Source organism: Diadema setosum, chromosome 20 (genome assembly GCF_964275005.1).
Source record: "Diadema setosum chromosome 20, eeDiaSeto1, whole genome shotgun sequence".
In the NCBI taxonomy this organism is placed as follows: Eukaryota; Metazoa; Echinodermata; class Echinoidea; order Diadematoida; family Diadematidae; genus Diadema; species Diadema setosum.
In genome coordinates, this window is record NC_092704.1 from 5,248,474 (window position 1) to 5,271,436 (window position 22,963).

The following is a 22,963-nucleotide window of genomic DNA, read 5'->3' on the forward strand; positions in this document are numbered from 1 at the left end:
CAATTTTGAAATTGAAATGAATGCTTAAATACATTGTACTATGGAAATTATTCAATCCAAAAGGTTTTGGTAAAATTATGGTTACCATGGCAACGTATTGTCTGACAAATGCAAAAAACATGTCTTGCACATCTATACCTCAATATCATCATTTACCCTAAGTTTCATTTAAATTGCTTCAAAACTGTAGGAGTTCGCGACGCAAGATTTTGCAACAGACCGACCGACCGACTGACCGCCCGACCAACATCACGGTCATTCCTATATACCCCCTTCACACTATGTGTGGCGGGGGTATAACAAAGAAGGAAACGAAATTATTACTTGTTTTTCTTATAAAAAAGTGATCTACAGTAAAGGTTAATTGCATTCCTGCATTCTTGCATGCACATTGTTTTTTCATGTGAAGGTACATTGTAACGTTCTAAAGTAGTTTGCATAACGTAGGACAGAATTTGTTGGTCTATTTTTTTTACCATTGGTCTTTGGGAGATCTTGCTTCCCCTGCCATTGCAATTACTTTCACTGAGAATGTCATCTGACACAAGCTGGCTCAAAAGCTTCTTGGCAAAATTTTTTCTCGAAGTCGCGTTGACTTGCAAGCTGAGCAATTCTCCTTCGCTCAATGGGATCCCTGCTCCCCAGCCAAGCAACTCCCCATTGCTCATAGGGATTCCTGAACCACTGTTCCTTGGAGACTTGGAAGTGCCGTCATTTTCACTCTCTCCGCTTTCGCTGTCACATTCCGAAGTTTGTTCTGGCTCTGACACAGGTTTGTGGTCGTCCAAATTTCTAGATTTGTGGTTTTCCCAATTTCTAGGTTTGTGGTTTTTCAAATTTCTGTTAACTAACTTTTCAAGAAGGGAAGTCATCCCCTCCACTGCTGTGGTCAATCGATTTATAGATGTTTCAATGCGGCCACAGCACCCATGGCAAGATGCACGCTCAGAGTGAGATCTACTTCCAAGAATAGGATCTGATAGTACACTCAATAGCTCATCATCACTCTCCAACATCTCTCCCTCTCCTCTCTCCCCTTGCTCTTCCCCATCGTCTCTCTCTTCTTGTTCTTCCCTCTCTCTCTCATCACTATATTCAGCTTCCACTCCTGTCCCCCCTATCTCCTCTACTATCTCTATAACCTCTTCTCTCACACACATGTTCTCTTCTCCCTCCACTCTCTCCTCTTCTTTGTCTCTTGCTTCCTCCTCCTCTTCTAGATCTCCTCTCTTTCCTCTATCGTCATCCTCTCCTCCTGCCCTTCTCTTTCTTTCCCCACTCTCTTTCCCTCTGTCACCTGCATTATCCCAACTTGGTTTGATCCTGACTCGACTGTCTGTTGCTGGACCGTGACCGTGTGCTGCACATTTCTGCAAAAGGAAACACAACACATAAGAGACAAACAAAAACAAAAAATCAATTTTGTAAAGTTGGTACAATATGCTCACTGCCTTTATAGCATTATCACAATAGACATAACCCTTTACTGACGCACAGTAAAAGGTCTGGCAATTGCGTCTACGTAATCAAATAAAATGTAAAAGGACTTTTCTACACAGCTAGATGTCAATGAAATATAATGGAAAGGTTTTATTTTTTTCCTATTTGAATAATTCGCAATTCTTACCAATCAGTTAATATTGGTATGCATGTTTTAAGTTTGAGTAAGGCTTTTGCGTATGCGTGTTTTAAATTTGAGTAAGGCTTTTGATTCTTAACATCATTATTTCATTTTATTAGTTAACATATTCATTGGGTAGCCTGGGCTGTACCGAGCCTCATGGTTCAATATTTGGCCCACTTCTATGTCTAAGTGATATTTGCAATTTCACAGATAGAATTACACCTAGTTTTATATGCTGATGACACCAGTATGCTTGTCTGAAGATAACATTGATATTTGCTAATTAAATTTTACTGAAAAGATATAAATTTATGATTGCCTTCCTGTTAGTAAATCTGTTTCAAATGTAATAACAACTCAATATCAGATTTTTTTGCTAATAAGGAAACTTTATATAAAGTAAGATATTTTTAGCAAAAAATTTTCGTTATGGTTTGTAATGCTATAATATGAAGTCAACTCCTATATCAGTATATTGCATCATGAAGTTATTGTAAGATCAGACAATATAATCTGCAGAAGAAAGCTGAGAGAATTGTATGCAATGCAAAATATCTTACCTCTACTAAACCTCTTTTTATAAATGAAATCTATTAGGTACTTGCTTTAATATCAAATCTAATTATGATAATGTGCAATTTTGTACTTGTTTTAAAAATTGCATGCCTCTTAATAATTCTTCTTCGTTGCATTTGAATGATATTGCTTGAGAAATCTTCTGACATATGATTCATCTCCTAAGAAAACAAAGCTACAATAATTTTATATCCACACAAGGAAAAAATGATAACTACATCAAATTTACTTAGTTCTGTTTAAAATTTGGTTTGATAAATGACAAATTTACGTCATTTCTGTTTAGGAGGAGTACAGTTCTCCTTTTGATCATCAGTACCCCCTTCAAACCTGACACAAGCCCCTCTTCTTTCTAGTCCCATTCATGTTTTATTGAATTTCATTTCACAACTCTGGTAAGTTTTTGAAAGTCCCAAAATAATCACAGAGGCTTTACAGTGTGGGGCAGTTGTGGGTGGCGGCTGTGTGCTGTGGAACAAGAAAGGACAGTCCCTGTTCTGCGTTATGGTTCAAAGTTCAAAGATCACAGAGTAAGTAATTAAATACAATTCATCAAAGCACAGTGACAAACTCACATAAGATTGAAAAGCCCTACACAGTCTGCAGCGAAATCATGACATAATCATCAAACCTACAGAGGGTTTGCAGAGGTTGTCCAATCATAAGGAATTTACACTGAAAATGTAAGAACACCCATCCAAAATCAAAAAGGATTTCTCTCTCCCACAACTACCAAATTACACAGAGACACACACACACACACACACACACACGCACACCATCAAGTACTAGTAGGCCTAAGACAATGCAGCACCTGCCCACACATTCACAATGATTTTCAACCTCCACTACAGCCATGTTTGTATTTCAGCTGTTTAAGATTTTCCCCTCGTGCCTTTTCAGTCTGTTATTAAATCAATGATATTTCTGTCTTCACAAAAATAATGAATTTCCCTAGCCACACATATTTCAAATGTTTTTCAACAAGTACAGTACTAGCACAAAACAAGGGACAATCATTCTCTATTTATTTTTGTACGCATTTATTCATGACATTCATTTCATGCTGAATCAACAGTCCCATGCACAAATTAGTAAAATACAAATACAAAGTGGCAAACATTCATTGTTACACAAGTCTTATTGTCATTGTAATCAGACTAGTGAGTTCCCTGTTCTGCCCATATGTTCGAATGCATGCAAAAACGTGAACCATAACTGATGGAATTGAAACAAGTTCATTAGCGCTGGAGCTGAGATATAATTCTCAAACTTATCGGTACCTTGTATATCCATCACATAACTAAAGAGAGATGAAAACTTTCATGGGAAATGTCCAAATCTGGAAACCGTCAAAATCTGGGGGAAAAGGCTGCATTAAAGTGGTACAGGCACGTTACATGGTCACTTCTCTAGAACCAGAAGTAATAGTGCTAAGTTAACATGATGAGTTACATGTAGTACACTGATTACTCTACTTCAAGTTTGCTCATGGTGGAATCAGGGGTGCCCTTCTTGGAACCCACGGAGGAGGTGGGAGGGGTCCTAATGGAGGCCTAAATCATACATTTTCATCTTCTTCTTGAAAACAACAATGGATTTTCAATAAATTTGGCAACTAGCATTTCTAGGAGGGTGGGATCTTAATGTGTTCAAATTGGCACTTTGTTCCCCTTTGAGGCCCCAGGGGCCCCAAACATCCTAAACATCCTAACTAAGAAACATTCAATAAAAAAAAGAAAAAAAGAAAATTCTCTAGAATCAGAAGTGATTGAGCATAAAGTCTTTTTTTTTTTTTTTTTTGCCAAACTGCAGAGTCCAAGTTTCTAAGTACAGTGTACTTGGCAGGTATTTTTACTAGTGTGACGGAATGTGCAAATGGACACCTTGTGCTCAGTTTTCAAAGCTGCCTCTGCCCAAGTTTCCAATGTTCTCAGGTAAGAGTCTGCAAGAATGCATGGAATGTCAACTTGTTATACTGCAACACAGGATATTTTCACCGCTAAAATTCTCGCTAAGGCTGCATTCACATAGAAGTATACGGTATTCGCTATTCGCTATTTGGGCACCCAGTACACCATCACCCGCACCATCAACTCACCATCCCATGCAGTGAGGATTTCTTCCTCCTACATCCCAGCAAATCTTATTAACAATTTCTAAACTGCATCAGAATGTCAGTCTACATGCTTATTTTTGCTAAAGGGCAAATCCAGACCAAAATTGTCATTTCATTAACAAGAGACAGTATACGCTGCAAGAAAATCGAACAAGCTCGATTCCCACTATGCTACACTATTCTATGCTATTCGGTACATTTGAAAAGTGCCCTCTTATGTGAACCGGTGTTAGGAAATCCTATCGTCCGATTCAAGCTATTCGCGTGCCCTCGAAAACGAGCCCCGAATACCCGAATAGTATACTTTTATGTGAACGCAGCCTCATGGAACTAAATGACCTTATTTGCAGCATGAAATTTGCAAGTAGCATGCATTTTAATTTCGCGAAACTCGGCTCTCAAGAAATTTGTAAAATTAAAATGCTTGCGAACACTCCTCTTTTTACAGAACTCCTGTGAGTGCGAGACCCCTGGGTCTCTTGTTAGTTCAATTGATCTTACTTGGGTCTGTTGTTAGTTCAGCAGCTCTTACTTTCTAACAAAGAAAATGATTAAAATTGTGTTTGTGGTGGATCAAGTAGACTAAAAACAAGGCAATTGCCATAATGTGTCTCGCCCATTCGCATACAAGAAATTGTACGCGAATGGGATATAACTGATAAAAAGAAGAGTATAACAAACAAAAAGAGATATAAAAGAGTAAAAATTTATTGCAAAAAAGAAATGTGCCATAAAAACTTAACATTGAGCCCTTAAAGTTCGTTGACCCCTGCCTGTGACCTTTGACCTTGTGGTGACCATCCACTCCCCAAGAGACATCTACCATCCAAGTTTGGTCACAAACGGACCTACGGATCAAACAGTTATGACCCATAATAGAAACGCGCCATAAAAACTTAACCCTAACTAGGCCGGGCTATTTAGGTAGATGATAGAGCCGGGGGGGGGGCCTCCCAGGTCCCCCCTCCAGATCTTGGCCGTCGACCGCGCGATCGCGACAAAAATTGGCATACACATTGCCTATGATGTAATCTATAGTACCATGAAGTTATTTTTTTCAAAAATTATCATTTAAACTAAATTATGCTAATTTATGCATAATGATGCATGAAATCTGACAATTTGGTATAAATCACTAAATAAAGCTCAAAACAGGCACATTCTTTGTGTAAATATTCTTTTTAGTGTCCTTAGCAAATGTAAGAGAAAAAAATTGCGCAATCAGAAAAAATTTCCTAAGTATTTTATTGTTTTTTGAATTTCTTATGTATTTCTTTGTTTTTTCGACTTTATGTTTTTCATTGTTTCTTCGATGAAATTTGTCGGCGACATTGTTTCTAAAAGTTTGTTGACCCCTGCCTGAGACCTTTAACCGTGTGGTGACCATCCACTCCCAAAGGGACATCTACCATTCAAGTTTGGTCACAAATGGAGTTATGGATCAAAAGTTATGACCCATAATAGAAATGCACCATAAAAACTTAACAATGGGCTCTAAAAGTTCGTTGACCCCTGCCTGTGAGCTTTGACCTTGAGGTGACCTTCATGTATGGTAAAATGTGAAACTTTGTATGACCCCTCATCCCTCAAAGTTTGATTGCAATTGAAGCCCAGAGGAAAGATTTATTGAAGTTTTTGTAGCGTTATGGACAAACGACGGACAGACGCCGCAGGCGATCCTTAGTCTCCCCACACCTCCGGTGGGCTCGAAAATAATGAGTTGCCAACTGGATAAGTGACTGCAATTTATTTTGAAATAAAAATATTGCATATAAGTGGAAAAACAAGAAATAACAAGGAAAAGTAGAAATTACGCAGTGCGTAATATATGTCCCTGCCGGTAGTAGCATTTAGTAGCAAAATGTACAATATAGGTAAAAACTCAAGGTCAAAGGTCAAAGAAGTCAAAGGTCAAAATTCTGCGTAGAAGTTCTGAAGACCTCATCTAGTGCCATCACATAAAGCAAACGGAATCGAAATCGGGTTAGAAATGGCGAAGGAGTAGCATTTGTAGCCGATGTACAATATAGGTCAAAAATCAAGGTCAAAGGTCAAAGAAGTCAAAGGCAAAATTCTGTGTACAAGTTTTGAAGCCCTCACCTAGTGCCATCACATAAAGCACACGGAATCAAAATTGGGTTAGAAATGGCGAAGGAGTAGCATTTTGTAGCAAAATGTACAATACAGGTCAAAAATCAAGGTCAAATGTCAAAGAAGTCAAAGGTCAAAATTCTGTGTAGAAGTTTTGAAGCCCTCACTTAGTGCAATCACATAAAGCAAACGGAATCGAAATCGGGTAATAGACATGGCAAAGGAGTAGCATTTTGTAGCCAATGTACAACATAGGTCAAGAATCAAGGCCAAAGGTCAAAGAAGTCAAAGGTCAAAATTCTGTGTACAAATTTTGAAGCCCTCACCTAGTGCCATCACATAAAGCAAACGGAATTGAAATCGGGTTAGAAATGGCGAAGGAGTAGCATTTTGTAGCAAAATGTACAATATGGGTCAAAAATCAAGGTCAAAGGTCAAAGAAGTCAAAGGTCAAAATTCTGTGTAGAAGTTTTGAAGCCCTCACCTAGTGCCATCACATAAAGCAAACGGAATTGAAATCGGGTTAGAAATGGCGAAGGAGTAGTATTATGAAGCAAAATGTACTATAGGTCAAAGGTTAAGGTCAAAGGTCACAACTGAAATTCTGTGTAGAAGTTTCAAAGCTCCCATGTAGTGCTATCATATAAAACAAACAGAACCAAAATTGGCTCATAAATGACAGAGAAATAGCAAATTGAACATTTTGATCACACACGGACACACAGACAGACAGACAGACGGACGGACGGACGGACACACGGACACACACACGTACGGAGCCCGTTTCATAGTCCCCTGCTCAAACTCGTTCGGCGGGGACAAAAAGTACCTCTTTTGTAGCCAGACATGCCAACTTTGCCCTCTTGGTAATCGTTGGTTGTGTTGCCACTCTCTTTGCTGGAGGTCGCTCCAATGTAGGTAATGTTGTCAGTGGCAGACTTTCAGCAATGTCCTCGTACTGGAAGGCACAACTCCCATGCTCCAAAGTAGTAACCTTAAAATGAAATAAAAAGTTATGCCTTTTAAGGCGATCCACACCAATAAAAATGTAGAATTAGTCTCCTACTAAATATAACATGTACCGGCACATTACAATGTTTTAAAATTTGACAATTAAAATGCTAACTTCTTCTTAAAGCGCCCCTGAATTTTAGAGCTCTCTAAAGTAACAACCTACATGTAAAGACATCTTGGATGAAGAAGATCTTGCAAAATTAATTCAGATGCTAAACACGTTAAACCAGCAGTATTTATTTTTTAATAACGAATTTCTGATGTTTCATCCCCCTACCCATTATCTACACTAGACATACACAAAAACATGACACACTTTATACTCAAAGAAACTTACCGTTCCATTGAATGGATCATTGGTGCGCACTGTTACAATCTCTCCATCCAGTCCGTCGGCATTGACCAGTTGACATTTATCACCCGTCTGGAGAGTGAAGGGTGTCGTAGTCGGCCATAGGTCTTCATTGATGGGCTGCAGCAGTAGTCTCTTCAAGACAGCCTTTCGAACATCAGCAGCCGGGACATCGGAAGCGACATTGCTGTAGTTGCTCCATCTATTAGAAAGAAAATTAAAAAACACAATTTTACTTTTTGACAGAAAGGTCAGCTGCTAAATAACTATGAAGAAATTACTTAAGATCAAACTGAGTAGTTTTTTGCAAGAATAATGGGGGAAAAGTTATTAGGTGTGAAATACCAGCAGTACAAACAGCCAACTTACCAATAGCATTCTTTTTCTGGATCAGAGAGGACAAATAAATCAGGCAAATTTGAAGTATAGACAGAATGGTATAGGAAGACAAATTATTTTGCGGTGATTAGGTTGAAGACCGCTCTTCTCTACTAGTTTTTTGATAGGCTCTAGGCCATCATGCATTCATTCACTCATTTATCACTCGTTTTGTGATGCTTACCTCACTTTGGCGCTAGCATCGTTCCTCGAGACAAGGGTGACAGCCATCCACACACCACTTTCCGGATTTCTAGCTTGGTACTTGACCATGATGATAAAGTTGAACCATAAAAGCTCGATTTATTGCATGCACAGGTGATTGATGATATTGCGTAAAGTTTTGTCAATAAGGAAGACAGTCTCAGAATGCAGATGAAATGTGAGAACAACACGGTTACATGATTAGTTATGCGGGGGGAACCATTGACAATGCCCAATCAGTGGCTCAAATGACCTACTGTATCATGACGACCAATGCACATGGGCAAGCGCCTGCCCCTCGTTTGGCCTATTATCTGTCAAGCGCAACTCATGACCACCGCACGCATTTGTAAACAACAGACTCAGAAGCACTTGTTTCATTATAGCTGCTGTCACCATCAGGGGCAGATCCAGGAATTCCGTAAAGGGGAGGTGCCTTTAAAAAATTAAAGGGGCACATGCCCCCCCCCCCCAATTTGTTTCTCTTTTTGTTTAGTTTTAACCAAAAAATAAAGAGGAAGCGCCCCCGGTGCGCCCCCGGTGCACCCCCTCTAGATATGCCACTGACCATGACTGTCTGAGGAAGACATGATTACATAATCAGCTATGGGGGAACAACATTGACACTGCCCCATAGATTGGTGCCCTAAACCAGGGAGGTGCTTAAGAAGGAGAGACATCTACTGCTCTCCTTTGAAGTCATGCGCGGCACCGCCGAGAAGTTATGCGCTTAACTACAGGCGGAAACCAGGTGCTTTGACAAAAGAGAGCATCAATAATCCGGACTAGCGCTCTCACATCTAGAAATACTTGCCCCTCCTGCAATTCGCTCTCTCTTTCAATGTGATGACAACAATGAATTTGTGTACCTTGAATTGGAGCAGCGAATCAAAATGCAGTGTAAAACGTACAATTTTGACAGCAAATAGATTAAAAACATGCTGGAACACGCTTTAGCGGAATACTTTTTTTGAAAGATCAAAATATCCCAAATTAAAAGACAGAAAACTATCATGCGGAAATGTGCGCATTACCCAAGACTTTGTCTTGCAAATAGAGCGGTGCTGAGCATGACTTCAAAGCATAGTGGAATGCTTCCATTGTAACGCCTTGAACCCAAACATGTGTTTGCATGAATTACAAAGAGTTGCCACTCCATCTCTGTAACACCTCCCTGCCTAAACTAAAGAGGGCCAATGCAAGGAGGGAGAGCACTCCTCTTTGGGCCTATTGTCACTAAAGCACAACTACAACTTTAATTAGTACTGCATGCGCACATTTGGTCACAATGGCTGCTATGCACTCTATTCCTTTTTGCTGCTATCACCTCAACTGTCAGATTTTTGCATATATAAACTCGAAGGTATGCTTTTACTTTTCATTGTGCCACCGTCACTTTGACTGTCTGATATTCGCCTCTCATACAAGCATCAATGTACACAATAGCTGCTTTCAATTTTTACTTTCTGCCATCATCACAAATATGCAACCCATGCCAATACTACTAGGCAAACTTCCTAAGAGTATGCTGTCCTCTTAGATGTTTTGACAAAGATGTTAAAGATGATTTGACTGTGATTATCATCTCATTTTGTCCAAATAATATGCCTATTGAAAGCAAACTGCAGAATTTCAGATCGGCTTTGTTTTTTACTCTACATTCTCTTTTTTTGACACATGGCTCAACTTGTACCTCTGCTTATTTGCTTCATCACTTTGCTCTCTCTCTCTGTTCTACTATTGCAATCCACCACAATTTCCTCAATTCTCATCATAAGCTTGATCTTTTGTACCAAGAAACATAATTCAATGTTCGTAGTCCATTCTTAATTCTCAATATCGCTTTCCTGTCCAATTGTAGTACATGCAACAGCATAGATTGTTCAATTTAGCTATGGTGTAACCAAAAATACATCAAAGTAATCCACAGTCTCCGCAAGGCACCAAAAAAAGCACAATGGGGATTCAGATCACCATGTTTGAAAGACCTCAGATCATTGCCACCCTACCATACAAGTATGTACACATGCCAAGTTTGAAGATAATATGCCAAACCATTCACAAATCATCATGATAATGTGCTATTGTTAATGATGATGTACACTTTGTGACCTTTGACCTTTGACTTCATGACCCCCAATCTGCTCGGGTGATTATCACCCTAGCATGCAGACATTACCAAGTTAGTAGTCAACATGTCAAACCATTCACAAGTTATATACTATGAGAACTGGCTATTTTTACGTATATATGACCCTCTACAACAAAAGGATCCTAAAGTCGCTGACGGCCGAGCCGAGAAAATCAAGTTTGAAGTTACATCATCAAAATTGGTCAAAACAATCAGATTTCTGTTTTTGGCATAATTTTGTAGTCTAATGTCTTGTCCATCATCTGCCGAAATTTTGAAGCTAAATGATCAAAGGAAAGGCAAGGAATAAGCACTTTTCTGGCCCATGATTTTCCTACTTTCAATGTAAGAGAAACGTGTTTCCGAAGATTTGGATTATAGCGCCGTGGCTAGACTCCGCCCCTAGCAACGAGGGAGTGATCTCATTGGTCAGTGCATGGCATCCTGATTACCGATGGGTCATGCGTAGACCACTGGCGCTAAGCTTGAATGAACATGGCGGAGGTCGCTAGGAGCGTGCCTTCTATAAGCCAGTTCACAGTTACCACATGTCTGCAAGGACCTCTTCAACCACAGACTTTGCAAATCATGGAATAGTCTTCAAGAAGAGCAGCTGAAAACAACCATGCCGGAAGGGGTAATTTACATGTCAGTAGTGCATGAATGGCTTTTGTTAATGTTGCTGAAAAGAATGCACATTCACCTGTAAATACCAATCTGCACCTGGTTCATTTATAACACAGTTGTCATGAAGCCCTACACAGGTTTTGAATACCTCAGTTGCAAATCCATTTCAAGAGAAGGCCTGCAATGGCCTTTACCTGCACATGCTCAGATTGGAACTGTGAACTGGCTTATTGTCAAGCAGTGAAAACTGTCTCGCTTCCCCTTGACCATGATAGCCTCGGAAGGACAACTTTGAAGGCGTTTTTCTCGAAACTCTGATTTCCTCAACCACTTGACATGCGCTGATGAAATCATCGATATCTCCGCAACCGAGTACCTTTATGAGTTGTGTTATATATGAAATTAAAGTAGAAGAGTAAGGAAATAATGTCATGCCACTTTCAGGAAATTGTCCTCCCCTGACTTTCGGATCCTTTTGTTGTAGCAGGTGACATATTATTACCTCTGTACAACACCTTTGATCTTTGACTTCTTGACCCCAAATCTAATCAGATCAGTGTTACATTAATAGTTTGCACACATGGTTCCAATTTAAAATTGATCCTTGCAGCTGACCTTAAGTTATCACAAGATCAGAAACAGGACAAACGAATGGACAACCCCAAAACATAATGTCTCCAGTGAAGTTGTGGCACTCAGACAGTAAGACAAATGTTTGCGTGTTTTTAATTCCGCAGAATAAGGACATTAAAGGTGCATCGTCCCCGTGTTTTAGTCAAATGCGTACGCGGGCGCACGGCGCAAGTTTCCTACAGATCCTAGAGACCTACGCTATCGATTCCTCTTTAGTGCTTACGCTTTACCCCACTTCCCCGAGTCCGAAGAAGTCCGATTCACTGTAGTCAGTGGTCGGATCACAGTTCGGCTCATGATTCGGCTGAGGGAGATGACAGCTTTAGCAAACTTCTTTTGTGATGTCATAATAACAAGCACATATGCACGCACCCTGGCATAACTACAGACTGCGCGATGCGCAGAGAAGACAACGAAGGCAATGTTACTTAGCAACATAGCTACGCACTTTACTCTTGATGACAGCTCAACTTCGGTATTCTTCGTATCAATGCTAACGGTGATCGGCAGTATCATCAACAGCACCCTCTTCACTACCGGGACTATGCCCCTTTAAACTGTGAAAATTTCCACTTTTACAGCAGTCTCTTTCTGAATGCTGTTCAAGTGAGTCAAAAAAACAAAATGATTGGCATCTTTATGTTATGCTGTAACATGTTCATGGAAGCAAAAACATCAACAATATCTACCAGATAATTACTTTTCTTGCTAAACAAGACAACATTTACCTCCTTCTGCTGCTGATGGTCTGGAGGGGGTTGAGGCTGGAACTGCTTAAGTGAGGCATCTCCACTGTACATCTGGTGTTGTGGGCATTCTTTGTGGGATGGGGCTTGTTGTGCCTGGTAGGCTTTGCTGAGTGTTGGTCCTGATGGTAACAATACAGAACAGGCAGTAAGTGTACACTTGAAGAAGATAATACCTTTTGTATCATGCAAGAGAGTCTGATGATTGTAAAACAATTCAATATTTATTTTCTTTTTAAGAATGCATAGAGTATACAGTTCATAAGAGCTTATATTTACATTATAAATGAATCTGTCCAAACATTAATTTATAAAACTACTTTTGCAAAATCAAAGATGAGCTAATAAGACAATTCAGGCTACACACCCAAGTAATTTGGACAGCAAAACTTGTACCTTTACATCGCAAGGTTTTCAATTAAATTGATTATAATGTATTTCAAAAACAAAAAGAAACAGATATTGTATACATTCAGATGCATCAACTCGCTTGCTTTCATATCTTCCTTTACAGTGCAGTTAGATAAATTCTGTGCTCATTGCCATGATTAAGTTTCAGTACACATAAGGCTGGTATACACTGTACATTGTATATTCTTTACATAGGTCAAAGACAGTGAGCTGTATTTGGTCTTAAAGGGGAAGGCTAGTAACTGATCAGTGGGAATCAGTGGAAATGCTGGGAGATGATTGTTCCAATCCTTATGGGATTCATTCAAGAGTTCATTGTGTATCTATTGTTGTGTGAAAATGATTTGCACCAGAACGGTCTCATATTCAAGTAATGTGCAGATTAATGCTCCGTCACTGACCAGGGACGCTAACCTGGAAGCATTAAGCTGCACATTACTTGAATATGAGACCATTCTGAAGCAAATCATTTTCACACAACAATAGATATACAATGAACTCTTGAATGAATCCCATAAGAATTGGAACAATCATCTCCCAGCATTTCCACTGATTCCCACTGATCAGTTACTAGCCTTCCCCTTTAATAACTAGAAATGTCGCTATGGCGACGGATGCTTCTGCCATAATGCATGATTCTCCCAATAGGTGTATAGTGCAATGTCTCCACAATGTGTGATGACAGTTTCACATAACTGGCAAAACATTGAAATTGCAGGTTTGTCAAAAATATCTTGAATGTTCACACTCCTTGAACTAAATTGTAGGTTTGCTATAATTGTCTATTAAAGAGTACAGGTATTTGGGAATTGAGGATTTTTACTTGACTTCTGACTGACCCTTTTATAAGTTTATGCATTGAGTAATTTTCAAGGTATGAAGAAAGAGTGTAATTACAGTATAAAATAGATTCTTTTTTTCTTTTGCATCTAAACCTGGCCTTGACCTTTAACCTTTGACCTTTGGCCTTCTGGCAGGAAATTTCCACGAGAATCTCCATTAGGTAATACATACTATAAAGTTTTAAAAATAATAATGCAAGCATTGCATATACAATGTACTAGTAAATGAGGGAAAGAGTAAAATTTTGAAGAGTTGACCTTGACCTTTGACCACTGACTATTGACCCATGACCCCTAAATTCCCTAGAAAATATCTGCCAGTCAGTACATATAATGCGTATGTACCAAGTTCCATGAAGATACATTGAACCATTTGCGAGAAAAGTGAAATTGTAACATTTTCACCTAACCTTTGACCTTTTGACCTTTGACCTTATGACATGAAACTCTCTCTGGAGAATCTTTATGCAGTAGTACATGTCTACACTAAGTTTCAAGAAAGTACCTTTGGGCATTGCATGGATATGGGGGAAATAGCGACATTTTTAGCATTTGACCTTGACCTTTTGACCTTTGACCTCCTACCAATGCCATCAAAATCTACTCAGCTAATTGCCCCATCATACATCATCCTTGGACCAAGTTTGGTGAAAGCTGCTTTATCCAATTTTGAGTTATGATGTAGACGTACATTGTAAACAGATAAATTTCAGGATTTGACCTTGATCTTTGACCTTTGACCTTCTGTCCAATTTCATTCAAAAATTACTCAAGTAATTGTCCCACCCTACCAGTCTTGAGTTATCACGTAAACAGATACAATTTCATGATTTGACCTTGACCTTTGACCTTTGGCCTTTGGCCGATTTCACCCAAAATCTAATCAAGTAATTGCCTGGCCATCATACTTTATATTTGGACCACGTTTGGTAAAATTCCAGTCAATATTACTCAAGTTATCACGTAAACAAATGCGGACGGACGTACGGACGTACGGACGGACGGACAACCTGAAAACATCATGCCTCCGGCACCACTTCGTGGCGGAGGCATAAAAAGGTACAACTGTACATGGAAAGTGCAGCATTTGGGAAATCTTAGTAGGACTGAAGAGTTGTCATCTCAGTGGATAGGACTGCATGTATACAATTTGTATGTGCTAGTAACTACATATCACGAGCTTCAGGATAAAATTTCTTGAAGAGTACAGCACTTTGGGCAGAGCACTTTTACTAACAAAAGAATGTACAATGGAAGTATGCTCCTAGACACAGTTACATTATGTTCAACTGTATGTACAAGGGAAAGTTATGGCCAAGTACTATACAGTGTAATGTACAATGGAAGCACGGAGTTTACTGCTCATGCCTGTATAAATATAATAGAATAGGTCAAAATGAGAAACACTTCACAGTACAACTTTGTTTTTTACCTTTAAAAACTCTTGAGTTGTAGGATTTGGCTCGACTGTCTCTAGCATGGACAAGCATGTGTTTCTTGTTTCTGCAACGTGTTCCACTTGACTTCCGGCAGATGTGGCAGACACAGCGTTTTGAAAACTGAATTGGTTCATCGTTATGTACGTTACTCTTTTTCAGAGCATGTTTATAACCAGGCTTGATAATTTGGACCTTCCTGTGTGCTTCACATTCCAGGTCACGTGGATAGCAACTGGAACAGCGGTTGCGCTTCACATTACTCTCAGCGAAGTTTTTCTGTGAGTGCAGTTTTCTGTGACCGTTGAGATCCCACTTCTTTTCAAAGGTCGTTGGGCACATTTCACACTTGTAAATGGGTTTGCCACAACGTACTTCTCCTCTGTGAACTACCCTCACATGCTTCTTTGTGTCCCACTTTGTAGGGAAGTATTTAAAACACTGTTCACACTTGTTTGTCTTTCTTCCCTCGTGCAGTCGCATGTGTCTTGCGAGATTGACAGAACGGCCTCCACAAATACGACACTCTTCACCGAAGGTCGAAGGCACATTCCCGTGAGACCAAGAGTTGCATTCCACTGAAGTGTTCGTTCTGTCACACATACTTACAACCGTGGCCAGTGGTCTAAGTGTCCCAGGTACAGACGCCGTCTGAGTGGATGCCTCTGATGTCACGCTTTTCTCAGCATTGGCTACGTCTTGGTCTCCTGTCTCCAGAGCATCATCTATTGGAAAGGAGTCATAAGACAGTATGTCACAAATATCAAACAAAGTATTCAACAGTAAAACACACAAAACTAGACTCGGAATTTGTGAAGACTGACAAATTACAGTAGGTGATCCGATTTTTTTTAAATCAATGATTCGAGTTTTCACCTGAGATTAGGGACATTGGTCGTGTGATGTTTGGATTCTCATTTGAAAAGGGAGTCAGACCTGCCATCTTGGGTACCGAATTCCGTATACACTATCAAAGATGCAGAATGAAGTATATTTGACCTTTGACCCCACTTTGCACCCCCAAGATGGCATCTGACCAAAAAGTGGTTATTTTGTGAAATGATTCTTGTAACATGGTCTTTGCGTGTGCAAAATATGGGAAAGATAAGACATATACAATGTATTCACCAAGATACAGGATGAAACATTTATGACCTTTGACCCTAATTTACATACCCAAGATGGTGTCTGATCAAGTAGTTGTTATTTTATGAAATAATGTACGTAACATTAACTAAACATGTGCAAAATATGGGGTTGATAGGGGCTATTTTTCTTGAGTTATTGCAAAGAAAATTGGAAAAAGAAAGAAATATGAAAATACATAGAAGATAACCTTTAATTTCAACGTTTTTGGACGTGATCCCGACACCATATGAAAAACAAAGGGAACACGTACGATAGCGCAAAGTCTCAGCTACAACATATTAAAATCTGGGAGAAATTCACCGAAGGGTAAGTGAGCTAGTGCTCGATAAAGACAATCATGTCAATTTTCACATCTAGAAAAATTCCCTCCCATAGAGATAACACGTCATAACGAAGATAAAAAAAGAAGTACATATGACCTTTGACCCCGATCTGCACAGACAAGATGGCATCTGAGCAAAAAGTGGTTATTTTGTGAAATGATCCTTGTAACACGGTCTTTACGTGTGCAGAATATGGGGAAGATAGAACATGTATTCACCAAGATACAGGATGAAATATTTATGACCTTTGACCCTAATTTACATACCCAAGATGGCGTCTGATGAAGTAGTTGTTATTTTATGAAATAATGTTCGTGACATGAAACATGTGCAAAATATGGTGGTGATAGAGTATGTTTTTGTTGAGTTATTGCAAAGAAAGTTGGAAAACGAAAGAAATATGAAAATACATCGAAGATAGGCTTTGATTTCAACCAAGTTTTTGGACGTGATCCCGATACCGATGAAAAAATGAAGGGCACACTTATGATAGCCCAAAGTCTCAGCTTCAACATATTAAAATCTTAGAGAAATTCACCGAAGCATAGGTGAGCTAGTGCTCGAAAAAGATAGTCATGTCAATTTTCATTTCCAGAAAAACTGCACTCCCATTAAGATAAAACGTAAACTGGTCAAATTTGACAAGATTACTTTCAATCCAATATTACGAGGTGATGCCGTCATCTAATCAAAATGTTGTTATTATATTAATGAAAGAGCATTTAGTAAGCTACACCATTCTGAAATCTGGGTGAAAATGGGCAAAGGATAAGTGAGATACGCTCGAGTGAACTTGTAATTTGATGACGTTGTTTTGAAAATTTACTCTTTTTATTTTATTAAGAAATTTGATATCTTTTAATCATTTTTCCAGCATCGCCAACCCATGAAATGACATGTACAACTCATCAGCTTTCAGAATATGTAAAGAAAATGGGGGGTCACCGTCCATCCTGACGAGTAAAATCGGATTTAAAATTGGCGGTTTTTTGGCATTGTTGCACTGTATATCGCCATTGACGTGCGCGCGGAATTTCAACTTTGACGGGCCCGTATGACGTCATATTGAGTCGGATTGACTTGAAACTTGGTAGACATATTTCCTGACATTTCAGACAGGCGATAAGTGTAAAAAAACGGGAAATTTCCATTGCGTATGAGCTGTGCCTGCGTATATGCGCGCGCGCGTACGCGTCCGTAAAATTTTTTCAATTTTTCAAAAAATGTTCTAAATGGTCTGAAACGTGTGCAAAAAAAATTTGAGCTTGATTTGAGCATACAAATATTTCAACGCGCGCGTACGCGCACATTTTAAGGTACAGATGAATTTTGAGAATATGAGTAGAATGCGCTTGACTTGAAATATATGTGACGTAAATTTCATTGAAAAATTCCATTCCATTAATGAGATATGATTGAGAATGTGTTTTCATATAATGACGTCATAGTGACGTCACGGTCGACTGATCACTTTGATTTTAGCTCGATTGCCGTCTTTGGGAGACGATACATATATGGTATAAGTTTGAAATGGATAGGAAGAGGACTTTCTGAGCTAATCGATGCACAACTTTTGGGGAGAAATAAGAAGGAACAGAAGAAAGAATCCGTACAAAAACAGAAGGTGATCCGAGAGGACACTCGGATCACCTAAAAATGATTTTCTTTGCTCTTTCTGGGCATCAAAATTCGAATTCAATGTCAAGTAGTAAGTTGACCATGCATCTCAAATCCACACACAAAAAAAAAAGGTCACAAAGGTTCAATTTCAAGAACCAAGATTAGCCTGAACAAATGTATTCTGGATAAAGATTGAATATCTTGGTTTTCCTCTGAATTTCTGAAAATATGGAAGTTTAAACTATGAAAAAGTCCAACAGGTGATAAAAATATAGAGCATTTTAGATTTGCTATCTTTAAAAAAGCAGGATTTGTTACTTTCCATTCTCCATATTTATTTCTAAAAAACATCTTCACAATTACAATGTAGAGATTTGCTTTATATCAGAATATCTATCAATCGATCTATCTGTCACATGTGGAAACAAACAGCTCTTCCCATACCATCTAATTTTGTTCATTGGACATGATTCCTGCTAGCATTGAATGATCAAAACACACCCTGTAAAGTAGATTTCAACTTGAACGAAGTCCTTCGGACCGACAGTTTTTGGGGTTTTTTTCGTTGTCGGTACATCCAAATTTTGTTAAAACCAAACAAATAAACAATAAAAACATAGGGTGGGTACTGTTGCTGCGTGAATGTTAACTTCACTGTATGAAAACAGAGTTTGTTTTTACAACCTGTTTTCGTTATATTAGGAGTGCAGTGTGCAGTGCACTCTCATTATAACGAAATAAAAATTCAGGCCACAACATTATCCTCTCTATGTTTTTAATTGTTTGTTCGGTGATTACCAAACTTCAATATCACGAAAAGAATTGCCAGTTCCGAGGACTTTGTTATATTGGGAGTCCACTGTACAGCAATGTCTGTAACACTAAATAGCATCTCTTTGCTCTCGCCATTACCAATGCAGTCGCTGTAGTAGTTGTCAAGGTTGATTGCTTGTGTCTGCAAGTCTCCTAGAGATGGAGGTTCAACCTTGATATTAACCTCGGTGGGATACTCTACTGGTCCAGTGGAGATGGCCTCATCCTCAGCTTCATGACACAGTAGCTGATCTCTTTGCATGACAACCATTTCGTCATCAGGCACAATTCTTGTGGTGGTGGGGCATTTCTGGGCATGGCTGCATCCATGTCTTGTCAGGTGCTGTCTGAAATCTTCACTGCGGGAGAATGCTTTACCACAATCTTCACACATAGGTAGCTTGCAAGTCCTGACCAAGACTTCTTTTTCCATCTCTGGCTTTGGAATGGAGGAAGGAGAACACAGGTAGGTCTCTCCTTCTTCTGCAATTGGGTGTTAATACAAAATTGCATGAAATTAGACTTTACTGACACAATTCATGAAGATGTACATCATTAACCCATTCTGGTATTGTAATTAGGATTTCTGGGGAGTGAGTAAAAACAGAACTGTCCTCGTGAAGAAATGCCTCCCATATTGGATAGGTACTGCAACTTTGAAAAGTTATCTGCAAGTACCAGTGCCATAATACCCATGTATTGTTTTGATATTTGATTTTTGATCTTTATTTATTTCTGCCATTAACAAGCATAATAATATACAATACATTTTTTCTTTTGTACATATCAGAAGATTTTTAAAGAAGAATTAATAAACTTGATGAACAAAACATTAACAATTATTGAATACACATTACATGGCACCGTACTTGAATAACAAAGAAGAAAAAATTTAAAGGAGCAATCCAAGGAAAGCAACTGCAGAAATAGGCTGTATCCAATAAGCTTATGCTTGAGAGCTAAAACAGGACTTTAACCTTTAATCATAACAAGTGTGACAAAGTCAGTCAAAGTTGACAGAATCACTTCAGTTTGGCAGAAATCCCTTCACCTGCTTCAGTGATGTATTCCCCAAGGACCTCCTTGGCCTGTGATGGATGTTCTGCTTCAATTTTGTTGTCATCTTCTACCTCCATCTTAATCCACAAGACTGCCATGTTGATCTGTTGTATGATGGCAAGGAATCTGCAGTTGAAAGGAAGCAATAAACTGACCCTGTGATCATGTGATTTGAATGAATGAAAGGTTTACTTCAAGCACCAGACATGCCCCAAAATACTATATTACTATAAGCTATCTCTGATACTTTGCCTATCCAAGTCAGGATTCCAAGTCACGTTCACGAGTGGTATAATTTGTGATGGCATTCAACCAGTTGTGTAGCAAATGATAAAAGAAAACTTTAAATTTTTCCTAATCCTTAGTGTGTTTTGGTTGGTGATGGGCATACCCACCAGAGTGCTTCTTCACCAGTTGGCACAAATGTCTGGAATCTTAATAGTTGGTGAAGAGTTTTCAAATGATGCACAGGATAGAGTGCGTTAGTGAAGGTGCACCATTGTCAATACTCGAGAGTGCGCCGCACCTTCACTAACGCCACGAAATAATCCTGTGCATCATTTGTTTTATAAAATGGGTCGAAAACTAACAGCATTTTTCACGTACCTTTGTGGGTCAATACAAGTCAGCTACATGTAGCACTCGCTCAAAAGTCAAGATGTCCGAAGATGTTCGTCCCAAACATTTACGCACGTCGCACTCGGAAATCCCGCACATAAGTACTGTACATATAAGAGTATACGTACGCCACATGTTTTGCACAAGAAAGGCCGGCTGGCAGCCCGAACTAGAAGTTATTTACAGGATTGACAGCGCGTATAGTAGCGCGTGACGCGCACTTGTAACAACTGATTGAGTGCGCACTGCTAGTGTAAACATTGTGACGTCAGGCCGTGCATGATCGTAAAAAATAATGCACTCGCATGTGACTCATTTCAGCGCTTCCAATTGGCTACATTCTTGAACCCATTTTATAAAGAGTATTATTAAATCCCTCATTTACTTTAAGAGTGAATATTTTCACGCGAATAATTTTTCATGCTCAACCAGGTATTAAAGAAGAGTTTCGCGTGTTTTTAATTCCGCGGAATCAAGACATCAACTACATGTACTAGAAAATACAATTTGTAGCAAACAAAATTATTCATGTGTTTTTATTTTCACACTAGCTTCTGGTGGCGCAAAATGCATGAAAATCTAAACACCGTGAAAATGTCCACTTTTACAGTATACAGCGCTGCACGACAAGCTATCTTTTCTGCGGGTCCAACCTGCTTGTCGGACCAGTAGGTACCCATTTATCCATTTTTTACTGGTCCCAATACGTAAAAAGTTACGGTACTTAAAGTCCGACAGTGATTATTACTGGTCAGGGACCGTCGGACCAGTGCCAGTGTGCAACATTAATAGTTTCTTGCATTACAATTGTACACGGCATAAAAAAAGAGAGTAGAATGACTAATCCAACAAGCAGCTGAGAGCTTTTTAATTTTGCTCTGAGGCTCAGATTTATATACAATGTAGTCATGCATGTCTAGAGTGTTATGTGGGTGACCATTGCATAATTATTCTGTACAATAGACTTTGCGCGTAAAAGGCACATCTTTTATGGTTCCAAGCAAATGTGGGTCTCGTACAGCGCATAACAACGCATACAACTTAATTGAAATGACGATAAGGCCTAGGGGCTTAGTGGTGTTAATTAGCCAATGAGGAATAATGTAGCATAATAGGCCTACAGTTTGTACAATCACTAGCATTTTAAACGGCACCAGCAAACACAGCTCTACCGGTACACTATAAATCACAAATAATAGTATTGAGGTCAACCTCCCAACACCGCCTAATTTAAAGTTCTACGTTTTATCACCAGTGCTAAATATAGGTTGAGATTGCAGCATTAATAACACTAGTATTAGCACCAAACTTGAAATCCCCCATTAATTTTGTATAATTTATCCAAGATATTCATGACACAGTTCAACAAATTTACAACTATTATCTCCAAATTCTGTGGATTTGTGAATCAACAAAGAGTGCAATGCAATAACATACATTGTATACCACTTTACCATTGTTTGTCTCATTCATCATTTGAAGTTGGACATACATTGTACTGCACATATCAATGTATGCATTGGGTACGTTCTCCTCCACACCATGGTCTGCCTCAGCCACCTCCCTTAGTCCACTACCAGTACTGCCTTCGTATATAGTGTGTAAACTAGCAATATATTGCCCTGTACCGTCGCTAAGGGCGTGGATGGAGAGATATTCCCCTCCCCCCCCCCCCCCCCCCGGGCCAGTGGTTTGTCGACTCACGAAGCATGGAATGTTGCGATCGAAAAGGTAATTCTCACTATACACTGCCAATGAGGGCGCATGAGAAAGAGAGAGAGAGGGGAAAAAAAAAGAGTAATGTATTGGGACTACATCTCCCTCGATACCAGCCCATCCAGACACCAGAGACAGGGCTGTGTATAGTTATTTTCCCTTGAGTTCAGCTCATTACAGTGCGTACAACATCATGAACTTTATTGTAGATCGACCTGTGTTCTTCAAATGTGGTTAATCAAATACTGTAGGTTCTACATGTAAAGTTACTTGCACCTGCCTGCCCTACATGTACAACCTATACAGATAAATTTACATGTTTAGAGGGGTCTTTAATTATTCTGCGTTGTAAATACCTGCTGGTATGTATAGTAAGAGAAAATGGCATAATACTGTATATTCCTACAGTTTGTACACGTACTTTGCTGGCACAGAGTGAGCTAGGCTTAATCCGTACACTGCTGAAGGCCACTTTACGGTC

General features: G+C 39.2%; 1 protein-coding gene across 1 annotated transcript; it reads right to left on the reverse strand.

The window, feature by feature from the left end:
• Positions 1 to 320: 320 nt before the first annotated feature.
• Positions 321 to 20,252, reverse strand: LOC140243668 (uncharacterized). Its single transcript, XM_072323333.1, has 5 exons — positions 20,141 to 20,252; positions 19,183 to 19,572; positions 15,181 to 15,909; positions 12,478 to 12,617; positions 321 to 1,370 (listed from the first exon to the last, which is right to left on the reverse strand). The coding sequence occupies exons 1-5, from the start codon at positions 20,244 to 20,246 to the stop codon at positions 321 to 323; spliced, it is 2,415 nt and encodes an 804-aa protein (XP_072179434.1). The 5' UTR covers positions 20,247 to 20,252.
• Between the last annotated feature and the right edge of the window lie 2,711 nt (positions 20,253 to 22,963).